General features: G+C 45.2%; 1 protein-coding gene across 4 annotated transcripts in view; it reads left to right on the top strand.

Moving 5' to 3' along the window:
- kdm5c (lysine demethylase 5C) overlaps positions 1 to 16949 on the top strand; it is a 79291-nt gene that overhangs the window by 40366 nt on the left and 21976 nt on the right. For 3 of the 4 annotated variants that reach the window (XM_084333146.1, XM_084333145.1, XM_084333143.1), the window contains 6 exons: positions 2444 to 2568; positions 5160 to 5307; positions 8467 to 8557; positions 10438 to 10811; positions 11886 to 12024; positions 16438 to 16617. In XM_084333146.1, the coding sequence (XP_084189272.1) occupies positions 2444 to 2568; positions 5160 to 5307; positions 8467 to 8557; positions 10438 to 10811; positions 11886 to 12024; positions 16438 to 16617 (1057 nt within the window). The remainder of the gene's footprint in view (positions 1 to 2443; positions 2569 to 5159; positions 5308 to 8466; positions 8558 to 10437; positions 10812 to 11885; positions 12025 to 16437; positions 16618 to 16949) is intronic. The other variant, XM_084333144.1, reaches the window with a different exon arrangement.

Genomic DNA, 16949 nt, shown 5'->3' with positions numbered 1-16949 from the left:
TCATAACGTTAGCCAGTTAGCAGCGCCGGGTACAGTAGGTAGCAACGTTAGCTCTCATAACGATAGCCAGTTAGCAGCTCCGGGTACAGTAGGTAGCAACGTTAGCTCTCATAACGTTAGCCAGTTAGCAGCACCGGGTACAGTAGGTAGGCAGCATGTTGAAAGAGGAGCCCTGAGCTGCTCATACACTAGACTCTTGCCGTAATGGTTTGCTGACGTGCACTGCTGCAGCAGATTTAGGAGTCTGATCTGACGGTCACAGAGCTGAGGGAGCGCGCCCAGTTAGCTATAAAAATCCATAGATTAGCCGCACCGTTATATAAGCCGCAGGGTCGAAAAATGGGGGAAAAAGCCGCGGCTTATAGTCCGAAAAGTACGGTACATGGGATTAGAAAAAATATTGTGGGCAATATAGAACAGCTGACGGATTAGAAATATCATCTATTGTTCAAAAGTTATGAATGAATGAATTAACTAAATATCAAAGACACCAGACACGAACTTCAACAAACAAATGCATTTTCAACCACCTTACTTGCCGTACTTTTCGCACTATAAGCCGCACCTGAATATAAGCCGCAGCAGCTAAATTGAATGATGTGTACATATATAAGCCGCACTGGACTATAAGCCGCAGGTGTTTTAATGTTTAATTACCATATGTAAGGGTTCGTGCACAGAGGGGATTGTCGGGAAAGAGATGGCTGTTTGAGGAAGCTCCCATTTATTAACATTTTTGTTTAAACCAGTTTGCAGCTCCGGGTACAGTAGGTAGCAACGTTAGCTCTCATAACGTTAGCCAGTTAGCAGCGCCGGGTACAGTAGGTAGCAACGTTAGCTCTCATAACGTTAGCCAGTTAGCAGCGCCGGGTACAGTAGGTAGCAACGTTAGCTCTCATAACGTTAGCCTGTTTGCAGCTCCGGGTACAGTAGGTAGCAACGTTAGCTCTCATAACGTTAGCCAGTTAGCAGCTCCGGGTACAGTAGGTAGCAACGTTAGCCAGTTTGCAGCTCCGGGTACAGTAGGTAGCAACGTTAGCTCTCATAATGTTTGCCAGTTAGCAGCTCCGGGTACAGTAGGTAGCAACATTAGCTCTCATAACGTTAGCCAGTTAGCAGCGCCGGGTACAGTAGGTAACGTTAGCTCTCATAACGTTAGCCAGTTAGCAGCTCCGGGTACAGTAGGTAGCAACGTTAGCTCTCATAACGTTAGCCAGTTAGCAGCGCCGGGTACAGTAGGTAGCAACGTTAGCTCTCATAACGATAGCCAGTTAGCAGCGCTGGGTACAGTAGGTAGCAACGTTAGCTCTCATAACGATAGCCAGTTAGCAGCGCCGGGTACAGTAGGTAGCAACGTTAGCTCTCATAACGTTAGCCAGTTAGCAGCACCGGGTACAGTAGGTAGGCAGCATGTTGAAAGAGGAGCCCTGAGCTGCTCATACACTAGACTCTTGCCGTAATGGTTTGTTGACGTGCACTGCTGCAGCAGATTTAGGAGTCTGATCTGACGGTCACAGAGCTGAGGGAGCGCGCCCAGTTAGCTATAAAAATCCATAGATTAGCCGCACCGTTATATAAGCCGCAGGGTCGAAAAATGGGGGGAAAAGCCGCGGCTTATAGTCCGAAAAGTACGGTACATGGGATTAGAAAAAATATTGTGAGCAATATAGAACAGCTGACGGATTAGAAATATCATCTATTGTTCAAAAGTTATGAATGAATGAATTAACTAAATATCAAAATTTTTAATTTACTTCCTTTTTAACCAGGCAGGTCAATTACCGGTAACACATTCCCGGCCAGCGGTTAATGGCCAAACACGTATATATACGTTTTTAACTCGTTTTTTCTTTTATTCGCTTTTAATATCCTATTCCATGTCAGAGCTGTATATGAGGGTCTGATCTATCGATTATAATTAATGTGTAAAAGTAAACCAGTATACGCAGGATGCAGTATACACCTGTGGTTTCCTGTCGTCCGTGGCAAGAATGCACAGACGATCAAGACATTTTGATTTTGGACGTGTTACACGTGGCTCTAGGGGAAGTTTGCACTCTTCTCTCTTTGACTGCATCTCCACTGACCTTCCCCTTGATATTGCTGCCCTGACTTACTGTATAACTGTTCCAGGATCAGTATTTGTGCATCCCTAGTAATGGACAGCACTATTCTCCACTGTTATCTCCACTGACCTTCCCCTTTATATTGCTGCCCTGTTTTACCGTAGAACTGTTCCAGGATCAGTATTTGTGCATCCCTAGTAATGGACAGCACTATTCTCTCTGACTGCATCGTCACTGACCATCCCCTTGATATCGCTGCCCTGTTTTACCGTAGAACTGTTCCAGGATCAGTATTTGTGCATCCCTAGTAATGGACAGCACTATTCTCCACTGCATCTCCACTGACCTCCGTCTCCCGTCCTCCTCCTCCTCCGCAGGTACAGATACACCCTGGACGAGCTGCTGGCCATGTTGCACCGACTCAAGGTCCGCGCCGAGTCCTTCGACTCCTGGGCCAGCCGAGTGAAGGAGGCCCTGGAGCAGGAAGAGGGGAGCAAGATAGGTAGGAACCACCAGACTATAGTGGAGGAGGGGAGCAAGATAGGTAGGAACCACCAGACTATAGTGGAGGAGGGGAGCAAGATAGGTAGGAACCACCAGACTATAGTGGAGGAGGGGAGCAAGATAGGTAGGAACCACCAGACTATAGTGGAGGAGGGGAGCAAGATGGGTAGGAACCACCAGACTATACCAGAGAGACGAGACTCTAGTGATGATGGCATCCAGAGACAGATCCTGGAGCTGCTCTATAGACAGTGGAACAACTCCCAGGACATCATGACGGCACCCATGGTGACTTTACTGGGATATGAGGACACTATGACAGCACCCATGGTGACTTTACTGGGATATGAGGACATCATGACAGCACCCATGGTGACTTTACTGGGATATGAGGACATCATGACAGCACCCATGGTGACTTTACTGGGATATGAGGACACTATGACAGCACCCATGGTGACTTTACTGGGATATGAGGACATCATGACAGCACCCATGGTGACTTTACTGGGATATGAGGACACTATGACAGTAACCATGGTGATTTTACTGGGATATGAGGACACTATGACAGTAACCATGGTGATTTTACTGGGATATGAGGACACTATGACAGTAACCATGGTGATTTTACTGGGATATGAGGACATCATGACAGCACCCATGGTGACTTTACTGGGATATGAGGACATCATGACAGCACCCATGGTGACTTTACTGGGATATGAGGACATCATGACAGCACCCATGGTGACTTTACTGGGATATGAGGACACTATGACAGTACCCATGGTGATTTTACTGTGATATGAGGACACTATGACAGTACCCATGGTGACTTTACTGGGATATGAGGATAATATGACGGCACCATGGTGATTTTGGGTCATGGACAGTCCTCATATCCACCGTAGCTACACACACACACAGTCCTCATATCCCTCCTAGTTACATACACACAGTCCTCATATCCCTCCTAGTTACACATAATACAGTCCTCTTATCCCTCCTAGTTATACATACACACAGTCCTCATATCCCTCCTAGTTATACATACACACAGTCCTCTTATCCCTCCCAGTTATACATACACACAGTCCTCATATCCCTCCCAGTTATACATACACACAGTCCTCATATCCCTCCTAGTTACACATACAGTCCTCATATCCCTACTAGTTACACATAATACAGTCCTCATATCCCTTGAAGCATGACCGGTCCGTTTCTAATAATAATAATAATAATAATTCATTTAATTTATATAGCGCTTCTCAATGACCCGAAGTCGCTGACAGTAGTTAGGAGCAAGGTAGAAACAAAGAAACAAAAACAAAGAAACAACAAAGAAACAAAAGGAACATGAGACCATGGGGGGAACAGGGGAAGACGGCATGGGATAGCACAAAAAGACAGCGACAGGAGACGGACATCAATCGCGTTGGAGGGGGGGGGTTGAAGGCAAGGGAGAACAGGTGGGTTTTGAGGCGAGCTTTGAAGGTGGAGAGTGTAGGGGAGTCTCTGATGGACTGAGGGAGGGAGTTCCAGAGTTGGGGTGCAGTGCGAGAGAAGGCCCGATCACCAACGTTTTTGAGTTTGGATGTCGGGACAGTGAGGGAGGCAGTGGAGGAGGACCGGAGGGAAAGGGTGGGGCGGTAGGGAAGAAGGAGGTCAGTCAGTCAGGTAGGGGGGGCCAGGCTGTGGAGGGCTTTGAAGGTGAGGAGTAGTGTTTTAAAGTTTATGCTGCGTTTGATCGGGAGCCAGTGGAGAGAGAGTGGAGGACAGGAGTGATGTGTTCACGGGACCGGGTGTTAGTGAGGAGGCGGGCGGCTGAGTTTTGGACCATTTGCAGTTTATGGAGGGAGCGGGAGGTGATGCCAGTGAGGAGAGAGTTGCAATAGTCCAGGCGGGAGGAGATGAAGGCGTGTATGAGGGATTCAGCAGCAGGGGGGGGAGAGGCAGTGACCGATTTTAGCAATGTTGCGGAGGTGAAAGTATGATGTTTTTACAATGGAGCGGACGTGGGGTTCAAATGAGAGGGTGGGGTTGAGGAGGACACCAAGGTTTCGGACTAGGGGGGGTGGGCGTGATGGTAGAGTCATTGATGGTGAGTGTGATGGGTCCGGATCTGGTGAGGGTGGTTTTGGTGCCAATAATGAGAAGTTCCGTCTTGTCACTGTTCAATTTGAGAAAGTTGTGAGTCATCCAGGTTTGGAGTTCAGTAATGCAGGATTCGATGTGACTGAGGGGTCGGCTGTGGGGGGGATTGTGTACTGATGTAGATTTGGGTGTCATCAGCGTAGCAGTGGAAGTTGAGGTGATATTTACGGATGATGTGACCAAGGGGGAGAATGTAGTTTCTGTTGACTTGCAGTAGTTGTTTGAAGCGTGGCCGGTCCGTGTCTGTTGACTTGCAGTAGTTGTTTGAAGCGTGACCGGTCCGTTTCTGTTGACTTGCAGTAGTTGTTTGAAGCGTGACCGGTCCGTTTCTGTTGACTTGCAGTAGTTGTTTGAAGCGTGACCGGTCCGTTTCTGTTGACTTGCAGTAGTTGTTTGAAGCGTGACCGGTCCGTTTCTGTTGACTTGCAGTAGTCGATGACCTGGAGCTCCTGAAGAAGGAAGCGGCAGAGAAGAAGTTCCCCGACAACGAACTCCTACAGAAACTCAACAACGCTCTCAAAGGCATCCAGTACTGCCAGCAGATGAGCACAGACCTCCTCAGTCACTCCAAGACTAGGTAAGAGAGAGAGACTCACACACAGACCACCTCAGTAACTCCAAGACTAGGTAAGAGAGAGAGAGAGAGAGAGAGAGAGAGAGAGAGAGACTCACACACAGACCTCAGTAACTCCAAGACTAGGTAAGAGAGAGAGAGACTCACACACAGACCACCTCAGTAACTCCAAGACTAGGTAAGAGAGAGACTCACACACAGACCACCTCAGTAACTCCAAGACTAGGAGAGACTCACACACAGACCACCTCAGTAACTCCAAGACTAGGAGAGACTCACACACAGACCACCTCAGTAACTCCAAGACTAGGTGAGAGAGAGACTCACACACAGACCACCTCAGTAACTCCAAGACTAGGTAAGAGAGAGAGAGACTCACACACAGACCTCAGTAACTCCAAGACTAGGTAAGAGAGAGAGAGACTCACACACAGACCACCTCAGTAACTCCAAGACTAGGTAAGAGAGAGAGAGAGAGAGAGAGAGAGAGACTCACACACAGACCTCAGTAACTCCAAGACTAGGTAAGAGAGAGAGAGACTCACACACAGACCACCTCAGTAACTCCAAGACTAGGTAAGAGAGAGAGAGACTCACACACAGACCACCTCAGTAACTCCAAGACTAGGTAAGAGAGAGAGAGAGAGAGAGAGAGAGACTCACACACAGACCTCAGTAACTCCAAGACTAGGTAAGAGAGAGAGAGAGAGACTCCACACAGACCTCAGTAACTCCAAGACTAGGTGAGAGAGAGAGAGACTCGCACACAGACCTCAGTAACTCCAAGACTAGGTAAGAGAGAGAGAGAGAGACTCCACACAGACCTCAGTAACTCCAAGACTAGGTGAGAGAGAGAGAGACTCGCACACAGACCGCAGTAACTCAAAGACTAGGTAAGAGAGAGAGAGAGAGACTCCACACAGACCTCAGTAACTCCAAGACTAGGTGAGAGAGAGAGAGACTCGCACACAGACCTCAGTAACTCAAAGACTAGGTAAGAGAGAGAGAGAGAGACTCCACACAGACCTCAGTAACTCCAAGACTAGGTAAGAGAGAGAGAGAGAGACTCGCACACAGACCGCAGTAACTCAAAGACTAGGTAAGAGAGAGAGAGAGAGACTCCACACAGACCTCAGTAACTCCAAGACTAGGTAAGAGAGAGAGAGAGAGACTCACACACAGACCACAGTAACTCCAAGACTAGGTGAGAGAGAGAGAGACTCACACACAGACCACAGTAACTCCAAGACTAGGTGAGAGAGAGAGAGAGACTCCACACAGACCACAGTAACTCCAAGACTAGGTAAGAGAGAGAGAGAGACTCCACACAGACCACAGTAACTCCAAGACTAGGTGAGAGAGAGAGAGAGACTCCACACAGACCACAGTAACTCCAAGACTAGGTAAGAGAGAGAGAGAGACTCCACACAGACCACAGTAACTCCAAGACTAGGTGAGAGAGAGAGAGAGACTCCACACAGACCACAGTAACTCCAAGACTAGGTGAGAGAGAGAGAGAGACTCCACACAGACCACAGTAACTCCAAGACTAGGTGAGAGAGAGAGAGAGACTCCACACAGACCACAGTAACTCCAAGACTAGGTGAGAGAGAGAGAGAGACTCCACACAGACCACAGTAACTCCAAGACTAGGTGAGAGAGAGAGAGAGACTCCACACAGACCACAGTAACTCCAAGACTAGGTGAGAGAGAGAGAGAGAGACTCCACACAGACCACAGTAACTCCAAGACTAGGTGAGAGAGAGAGAGAGAGACTCCACACAGACCACAGTAACTCCAAGACTAGGTGAGAGAGAGAGAGAGAGACTCCACACAGACCACAGTAACTCCAAGACTAGGTGAGAGAGAGAGAGAGAGAGACTCCACACAGACCACAGTAACTCCAAGACTAGGTGAGAGAGAGAGAGAGAGACTCCACACAGACCACAGTAACTCCAAGACTAGGTGAGAGAGAGAGAGAGAGACTCCACACAGACCACAGTAACTCCAAGACTAGGTGAGAGAGAGAGAGAGAGAGAGACTCACACACAGACCACAGTAACTCCAAGACTAGGTGAGAGAGAGACTAGGGCCAGGCGACACAGTTTAAACATATTGCCATATTCTTCTTCTAGTTTTGACAGTATAATGATATTTCCTTGTTTTTAGTGTTCCAGTGCTAATTAAATAAATTAAACAAAGAGATTTGCACCACATTCATACCTCATTTGCACCCTACCCCAAGTTTTGTACCTCTGCATTCTTCACTGTTACTAATTTTACTCTGTATTGTATTATGTATATTGACTTGACCTACTTTTTACTTCTAAATTTTTTTTACTTACTTTCTCTTTACTGTATGTAGCACACTCTCAGAGGCTCATAAGAAACAAGCATTTAATTATAAATAGGGCTGTCAGTTTATCGCATTAATTGCACAGCAAATTATCGCGTTATGAAAATTAACTCAAAATTTAAAGAATTTGTTATTTTTTTTAAATCTCATTCATTCCATAAGAATGTAGAATACACATTTCAGACTTTTTTTTTTTTTAATATGGTCCATTTGCATGTTCTTGGTATCTGATTCTAGGGACATCTATGGATCTCAGGGAATGTATTCCCAGTGTCAGAAATACTGTGTCTGTTACTAGGCTTGAGTCAATTGTAATGAACCAAATGAGAATATCATTGACATTTTCTTTTATCTTTGACTGAATAACACCATGCTCAAATTGACCAGACCTGAAAAATCTAAGCAAATTAATAAATGGAAGATGATTAAACAGAAGGTTTACTGCAAAGTACCGGTACTGAATTCTGCCATCCGGACACATGCAATTTGAAATATGATTATATAATATAGAATATCAGGCCTAAAATAGTTACCGGGTATGTGATTAAAATGCGATTAATTAGATTAATTAATTACAAATCCTGTAATTAATTAGATAAATGTTTTTAATCGCCTGACAGCACTAATTATAAAGTATACTGTATTTTGTTCTGACAAATAAAAAAACAAACTTGAAACTTACAATGCGACGATACAGCATGTGTTTTACGTCTTTATCTTGTAATACAATCAAGTGAACAGGTAAAATGTGAGGAACAAATTCCCATATAAATGCTGTCCATTTACCATTTTTCTACCATTTTCAGCGAGAACAGGATGACTCTGGCGGCGCTGCAGTCACTAGTGGAGACGATGCAGAACCTGCCCTGTGTGATGAGCCAGCTGGGGGAGGTGCAGGTGAGGAACAAGCTGTCAGTCATCGGAACACCTCCCGTCAGTGGCATCTTGGCAGAGTGGAGGTCTAAGCACACTCTCCTAGCACCACAGAGACCCGTGTTAAGTTCCCCCCTGGCTCGGTCAGCCGTCCCCATAAACACAGTTGGCAGTGTTAGCGGGTGGGAAGCCGGTAGGGTATGAGTCCTGGTCATTGCAAACAGCGACTCCTACTGGTCGGTCAGGGCGCCTGTTCAGCAGGGAGGTGATCTGGGCTGAGATGGTGTGAACCTCTGCACGCTCTACTCCCAGTGAAACTCGGCTGGCCACTCCACATGTGGTAGTCTACACCCTCCCCAGACCAACAGTGTGATTACCAGGGCAGTGATACACACATGGAATTGCCATAATGACTAAAATTGTGGGAGAAATGGGAGATTAATAGTAGAAAGACATAAATAAAGGCAATAGAATTAGATCTGAATGTAAAAATATGAAATTGTTTGATCATATTCACCGATGGCAAACCTGAGGCAACGCTAGCGACCATCATGCCTGCTAGCGTGACATGAGCCAACGCAATGTGCATTACTTTAGAACGGTGATCAGACGGTTTGTTACAATCACAATCCAGTGTTCACCCGGGGACATTGTATAGAATAGAATAGAAATCCTTTAATAATCCCGTGGGAAACACTACAGATCGCTCACATTGAACAACGATAAACATTTAGGTAGTCAATAGGACTAAAAATAAGAATATAATAATATTAAAAATAAGAATAAAATAGAATAACGAATAAAATACTTAGTCATTAGTACTTAGAAATGAGTATAATCGCATTTAATCATATTTAATTGCGTTAACCCTTTCACTGCCGCACTACCAAATGGTTAACCCTTTCACTGCGACAATACACGGAAGGTTAACCCTTTCACTTCAACAGCAGGTTAATAGTAAAGGGATAACCTTCTGTAGTGTGGCCATTGAAAGGGTTAAAACTAGGGATGTTCGATATTGGCTTTTTTACCGATATCCGATATACCGATATTGTCCAACTCTTAATTTCCGATACAGATATCAACCGATATGCGGGTTTCCCCCCCAAAAAACTGAATAATTTCAGGTAATTAACATTACTTATTACATGGCGTTTTAACATTCGCCAAAATGCTTGATTGTCATTGGTTAATAGCGCTCGGTTGCCCCTGACAGCGTTCAATTATTTCTCGATAACTGACCGCTGTCATGGGCAACACGCAATAATGACCGCTGTCAGGGGCAACAGAGCGCTATTGACCAATCACAATCAAGCATTTTGATCGCAGTCACGAAAGCTAAGCTCAGCATAATGCACAGCTGCACTACATCAGTGCAATCAGACCACACACCTGCCGGCTGCCGGCGATGACAGAGGAGCCGCCACAGAAAAACTGCGTCTGCATTTGATCTCGTCTTGTCGATGGTGTAAAATGAATTAGGTATATTGGTAGTAAGTTAGCCATGTAATAAGCGGGATAATGTATAGCTATACTCAGTCATTGTCGCAAAATAATTGACCTTCACTGCGTTTAGAACACCTCGGCTGCGCCTCTGTGTTCCATAACTGTCGGTCAATTATTTTGCGACAATGACCTCGTAGCTATACATTATCCCTTACATATCTCTTGTCGTGGAATTAACACAACATTATACATACTTTTGACAATAAATAAAATAAGAATTTGTTCTTACTTGCTTGCCTGGGTAAAGGTTAAATAAATGTAAAATCCAATGTCTTTTTGGATACCGATAATTTCCGATATTACATTTTAATGCCAATATCGGTAGGCCGATAATATCGGACATCCCTAGTTAAAACGCATTATGTTTAATCTCTCCCCGTGTGTTCTTGTCTTCCCAGGCGATCCTGCGGACGGTCGAGGAGTTCCAGGGCCGCGCCAAGACCCTGGTGGGCAACCGGGACTGGAGGAGGGACTCCCCGCCGTCGGAGCAGCTGCAGGCCCTGCTGGAGCAGGGGGCCGGCCTCCCCGTGGAGGTGCCCGAGTGTGACCTGCTGCATGGCCACCAGGAGCAGGGCCGCTGGCTGGGCGAGGTGAGGCTGGCCCTGGGCCCCGAGGGAGCGGAGGTGACCCTGGCCGTCCTCCGGAACCTGATGGAGGCGGGCTGCAACGTGCCCCAGAGCGTCTCCGTGGAGACGGCCATGGCGGAGCTCCAGGAGCTGCTCACCATTGCGGAGCGCTGGGAGGAGAAGGCCCAGATCTGCCTGGAGCAACGGTGAGGAGATGATAATAATAATTCATTGCATTTATAAAGCGCTTCTCAGGAACCCTGAAGTCGCTGACATTAGGCGGGGAAACGGAGAAAACTAAGAAACAAAAGGAACATAAGACCACGGGGGAACAGGGAGAACAGCAAGATACACATAAACATGAGGCCACAGTAACAAAGATCACAACAGGTTGGAGGGGGGGGGGGCTTAAGGTTGGGGAAGGTTGAAGGCTAGGGCGAACAGGTGGTGTCTATGCTTTTATCAACGTGTTCGTGTTTCCGGGTTCCCGTTTTGCGCTTTGATTGGCCAGGTCATGTGACATGTGCGCCAATCGTGGGACGGCAAGTTCTGCGCCCATTTCCGGGTCTAACAGCCTGCAAACTACCTAACGCCTAGTTTATCACTGGTTAAGCTTAGGCGACTCTTTCGAAGTTGGTTAAGGTTAGAGTTTGGAATCAGGGCAGGCGTTCTATCGCCCTGCTCTAAGACAAACTCTAACCTTAACCAACTTCGAAAGAGCGCCTAAGCTTAACCAGTGTAGAAACTTGCGCTCCCACGATTGGGCGTACATGTCACATGACCTGGCCAATCAGAGACGCAGAAACACGAACACGTTGGTAAAAGCAATCAGGCGAACAGGTGGGTTTTGAGATACCCCCACTACAGGGATCAAGTGTTGCTTTATTTGGTCACGTATAAAGTACATGTACATTACAGTGAAAAGGTCTTTACTCTTGGCTACATTTGAAAAAGAAATGCAACACATTACCGGTACTTAGTAATTGATCTATTTATGACGTGAAATAAATCTCGGCCCGGTTAAAAGTGAGTGTGTGCATGTGCATGTGGATGTGTGTGCAATGAATGTAGATGGATGGGTTAGTGTTGCATGCATGGTCATTGAACATCCTGATGGCCTGGGGATAGAAGCTCCTTTTGAGTCTCTCTGTACTACTGGCCTGAACGCAGCAGTGCAAACAGGATCGTCAGGCCTATAGTGCACTCGCCTGTTCACAACCGGTCTATCCTGTTCTCAAGTCTGATCTCATCTTCTCTCTGCTTGGTGTGTCCTTTTGCAGGCAAAAGCACCCCATGTCCACCCTGGAGGCCATAGTGAGCGAAGCCCAGCTTATCCCAGTCGAGCTTCCCAACATTCTGTCTCTGCAGGACTGCCTGAGTCGAGCGCGTGCCTGGGTCACAGATCTTGGGGAGGTCCAGGTACTGAACAGGCTTAGTCTCATGTCGATACCCGGCTCTCACATTTTTGTTAGCCAACATTCAAAAGAACTCTTTTAACAGGTAGACGTTCAAAAGAAAAGAGACTGCCCAATCTACATTTTGTCAAATCTATTTTCAAAAGAATGTAAGGTATCCAGTGCAGCCAGACAATGCCTGGACTCGAGGTCGACCGGTAGTGGATTTCTAAATGTCAATATACGATAGTTTGGAGCAGGAAAAAGCAGATGGACTATTATTCGACCAATATAAAAATTCGAAAATGTACAATCTTTGACTTTATTAGAAACTAGGTAACTATTGAACTGAGGATTTCTTTTGTTTTACTGTTTGTGCAGAATCGTTCTTAAAAAAACAAGAAAAAAAAACAGATTGCAAGTTGTTTGTTTGGCTGTTATCTCGTACTCATGGAGAGGTTGTACTAACAATGGAGAGGTTGTACTAACGAGGGCGTTTTAAAGTTGTCTCACCAAGTGAAGTGTATTGAGTTGACATGGTAACGACCCCTGCTGCACAGCACAAGCAGCAAGCTCTATAATAACGTGTGCAAGCAGAGCTGGACGCTGGAGCGCTGTGACGAGGGCGGAGCGCCAAGCACAGCAGAGCGTGAATGGGTTGTTGTCGGCACAATTCTGTGTTTCCTCTTTACAGTTCTTGGGACTTTCTATAGAAAATCTCCCCGTTAATGAATTGGGGACCTGGTAGTTGATTGCGAATGACTTAAGTGCCTTATTATGTGACCGGGCCCAGCGGTAAGAGACTGGTGTCTGGAAGTCAGATTGAGAGAACATTTAGGAAATGGGTTATTTGGGGGGGGGGGGGGGTAGTTTTTTTTCCATATAAAAAATATATTCACAGTTTGAATTAGGGGTGGACGGTATGGTCTAAAATGTATATCACGGTATAATTTGAAGCATAGACGGTAACGGTATATATCACGGTATCAGTGTTTCCGTTAGAATAATTTTTTTTGCCTGATAGGCAGGCTATATAAATAATGACATCCTCAAGGCATGTAGATTTATAATATTTTAACTTAAACTAGCATATACAGTCATTATATTCCAAATAAAATAAGTCGCGAGACTCCGTGCTGTTGCCGACTTTAAATCAAATGGGTGTCTGTGGGCAGTCGCCCGACATTAATAAACAGCAGTCTGTTATAATCACATTTTTATGAGCTAACGAATTCCGTTATATTGGACATTTGTATTAATTATATCAAGCGAAGAACTGAGAAATTTGGCAGAGAGAGACGGCAACATTATCGTGGGTTTGCGTGATGACTCTCCACCTCGCAACGACTTATTTGCAAAGAGTATGTCACTGCAGAGCAGCAGATTCAGCTGTTTTAAGGCTCTATTTGGCTGAATTGCCAATGGCTGAATTGGAGTACTGCACGGTGCCGGTACAGATGGGTGGGTTATGGTGGATTCTGCGGCTCTGCAGCTGCATATGCTTCTCGCAAAATCCAACATCCAGCTCGCGCTGCCCAGTCGTCAGAACACTACACATCATAATGTTCACAGCAAACTGTAGTTGATCACCAGGTATGTTTTATTAACGTAGAATAATTCATATAAGAAAAACGATAGGGAAATATCTTACCTTTCTCCACTGGTTAAAAATGCCAGGAACTGAAATTGAAACTTGCTGTGCGCCGCGGTGATATGTGTTTATTATGAAATGACAATTGTGTGTTGACACGCCCACTGTGCGAAGCCTCCTAAATAACGTTTTCCAGTTTGCACATATCTATTATCTATGACTAATTCTATCTATTTTTAGGGGCAAATGCGAGTGAAATAGTCGCGCTGTTGTTACATGACGTCATTGCTATTTTAGAGCTGCTCTACCGGTTACAAGGTATAGTCAAAATCCATACCGTAGAGCAAATTCATACCGTTTATACCGTCCACCCCTAGTTTCAATGTTTAAGAACATATTTACTGTAACCGCTAACAGTTATAGTATCTCTTTTTTTCTCCTCTTTTTTCCTCCTTATTTTTCTATTTTTCTCCCATCCCAATTTCGCCTCGCCAATTCTCCCTTCAATTATCCCCTCCCCTGTCTCGAACGTTGCTAGACTATGCCTCCCACTGGTCGGCTGCAGTGAGGACCAAGCCTTGCATCACGTGTCCCCTCCGGTACACGAGGAGGCAGCTGTCGCATCTTTTCACCTGAACAGCGCAATCTCTCAGTGGCGAGGAGTAGCGCGTGTGAGGCTCACGCTGCCCCCGATACTTCCTGATTCTGCTGTACAGGCGCACCAACCGACCTGTAGGAGTCACTGTCCAAAACGTCCAATCCCCACCCACCGGCTTTCCCACCCTCTAACACTTCCAATTGTGTTAGTATGACGGCCGGCCAAGCCGGTAGCAACGCCGAGAGCTGGGCTCGATACCAGCATCTCCTGCGTTAGTGGCGAGCACCTTGCCCACTGCGCCACTCAGCCGCCCCAGTTATAGCATCTCTAAATAGTAAATAAAAAACGTATTTAGTTTGTGACACCTGACTGCCAAGGTGTTAAAAATGCAGCCAAACTTTGGATTTCCTCTGTTTTGTCTGCTGTGAGACTTGAGGTGTACCTACATTAAAATAAGCATATCTTCTTCAAAATACTTTCACATCATTTAAAAGCTTACATTCTGTACTTTCATAATTTCTACAAAATCTGAAAAATGACTGAGGGAGACTTGTGCCACGAACTGCTGCGCTCGGTCACATATACAGCTGCGTCTCAATAAATTAGAATATCGAGGAAAAGTTTAAAAAGTGAAAATCGTATATTATATAGATTCGTTACACACAGAGGGATATATTTCAAGCCTTTATTTCTTTTTGATGATTATGGTTTACAGCTAATGAAGGTCAATATAAGGTCATATGTAATTGTAATATTACATAAGACCGATACAAAAAAATATGTATATTACAGAAATGTCGGCCTACTGAAAAGTATATGCACTCCATACTTGGCCGGGGCTCCTTTTGCATGAATCAATGCGGCCTGGAGGCAACCAATATATTTCCTTAATATTCTAATCTATTGAGATGCACATGTATATTGATATTGTAGCAGATTGTTCTAACACAGGGGTTCTCAAACTTTTTTTTATACCACGACCCCATTTTATTTCGTTTTTATTTTTTTGCGACCCCACACTTAACACATTGAGTGCCAGCGACGTCATATCTTGTTTTATTAGCCCCCCCCACTGAGTGCCGACGACGATTATTATCGTTTTATTTTTTTATTAGCGATCTGAATTCATATTTCATCAACCGAGTCTCCCGTTGGTACACCAGCCCCTACAGGAGCTCAGATTGGAAAAAAGCGCCCCCTATCGTCTATCCCTGTGTAACTCCAGGTCAGTCGCTTAGACTGACCTGGGATCTGTAGAGGTGGAGCCAACTGGCTCCTTGTGCTGGCGAGCAGTCTGCTCAAGAGGGATCTGATCGCGGGACGGAAATCAGCCTGGAATATATATTTACAGCAGCCAATAATCAATCAATAAGCGTGATCGATATTTGGAATGGCGATCAGGAATTGGAATAATCTTTTTGGAGAACATCTGATCTAAGGTAAGGAGTCTATGTTACCAGTCTTGGGGTAATCGGAGCTGTATTCACTGAGATAACAGCGTGTCCCCTATGTGTGATGTGGCTGTTTGGCTGTGATCGCTGATGAGGAAATAAGAATCGATTTTTCAGCTTGCGTCTATAGCGTGCATACGTACACATATACTATCGATAATCTAGCGTTTATTTGAAAACGATTCATAAATAGGCAGAAAAATGACTTTTTGTGTATTCTAGAATATTCCAGTAAATGTCTTTTATCACGGAATCTTTATATTTTCCTTGAAAACGAGGGCTTTTCAAAATGCTATAAAATGAAAATGAACTGATAAAAAAACAATCCGTTTCGACAATGTTGACTGCAAACGAGTCATTGATAAGCGACGGGCAGATTAGACACATAGCCATAATTTAAAACATAGATTAGGCGTTTTTAACACTAACATTGAAGTGGGTGGCGGCATTCAAGGAGGTTCCGGGGCCGGGGGGCACCGAGCTCCGGCACGGAAAGTGTTAATGTATTGCGTCATTTCAACGTGGAATTAAGGAATATCAAAATAAAAGTACATGTTGTTGAACTTGATCATGCATATTTATTAGAAAATGTAATTACAGCACTGTTATCAATACACATTTATAAAACGAGGCATATTTAGCCAAAATATGTTGCCAGTACAGTAAAAAGAAATTAAATAATTATAGATTTTTTTAAATAAAATGTTTAGCATGCCACTGTCACCTACCCACTTTGGGTTGCGACCCGTAGTTTGAGAACCACTGTTCTAACGAGTGGGCTGTGTTCTCTCGCCCCAGAACGGGGAGCACTACCCGTGCCTGGACGACCTGGAGGGCCTGGTGGCCATCGGGAGGGACCTGCCCGTCTGCATGGAGGAGCTGAGGCAGCTGGAGCTGGAGGTGGCCAGCGCCCACTCCTGGAGGGACAAGGCCAGCAAGACCTTCCTGAAGAAGAGCAGCCAACACAGCCTGCTGGAGGTGAGCTGCTGGAGGGGCACCTTCAATGACTAGCCAACAACAGTGTTCATTTAACTTAGTCAACGAAAATGATGACTAAATATGGTCGTCAACAAAGCTTTTCCCCCCGACGAAAACGAGACGTCACGTTATAATTGAGATCATGTGACACTAACGTGACTAAATGATTCATGCAATGTCGTTGACTAAAAATGACACTAAATATAGTTTACTAAATAAAATCTTGCTGAAATCTCTTCATTTTAAGACGAGACAAAATAATAACTTTTCGAATAATTCATGTTATTATTATGGCAGCATTTCCGTTTCCTGTGTGTGCAGTGGAAGCGTTT

Source organism: Notolepis coatsorum (assembly GCF_963971535.1).
Source record: "Notolepis coatsorum genome assembly, chromosome: 17".
NCBI lineage: Eukaryota > Metazoa > Chordata > Actinopteri > Aulopiformes > Paralepididae > Notolepis > Notolepis coatsorum.
The sequence above is the reverse complement of the archived record's forward strand: the minus strand, read 5'-3'. Positions and strand labels throughout refer to the sequence as shown.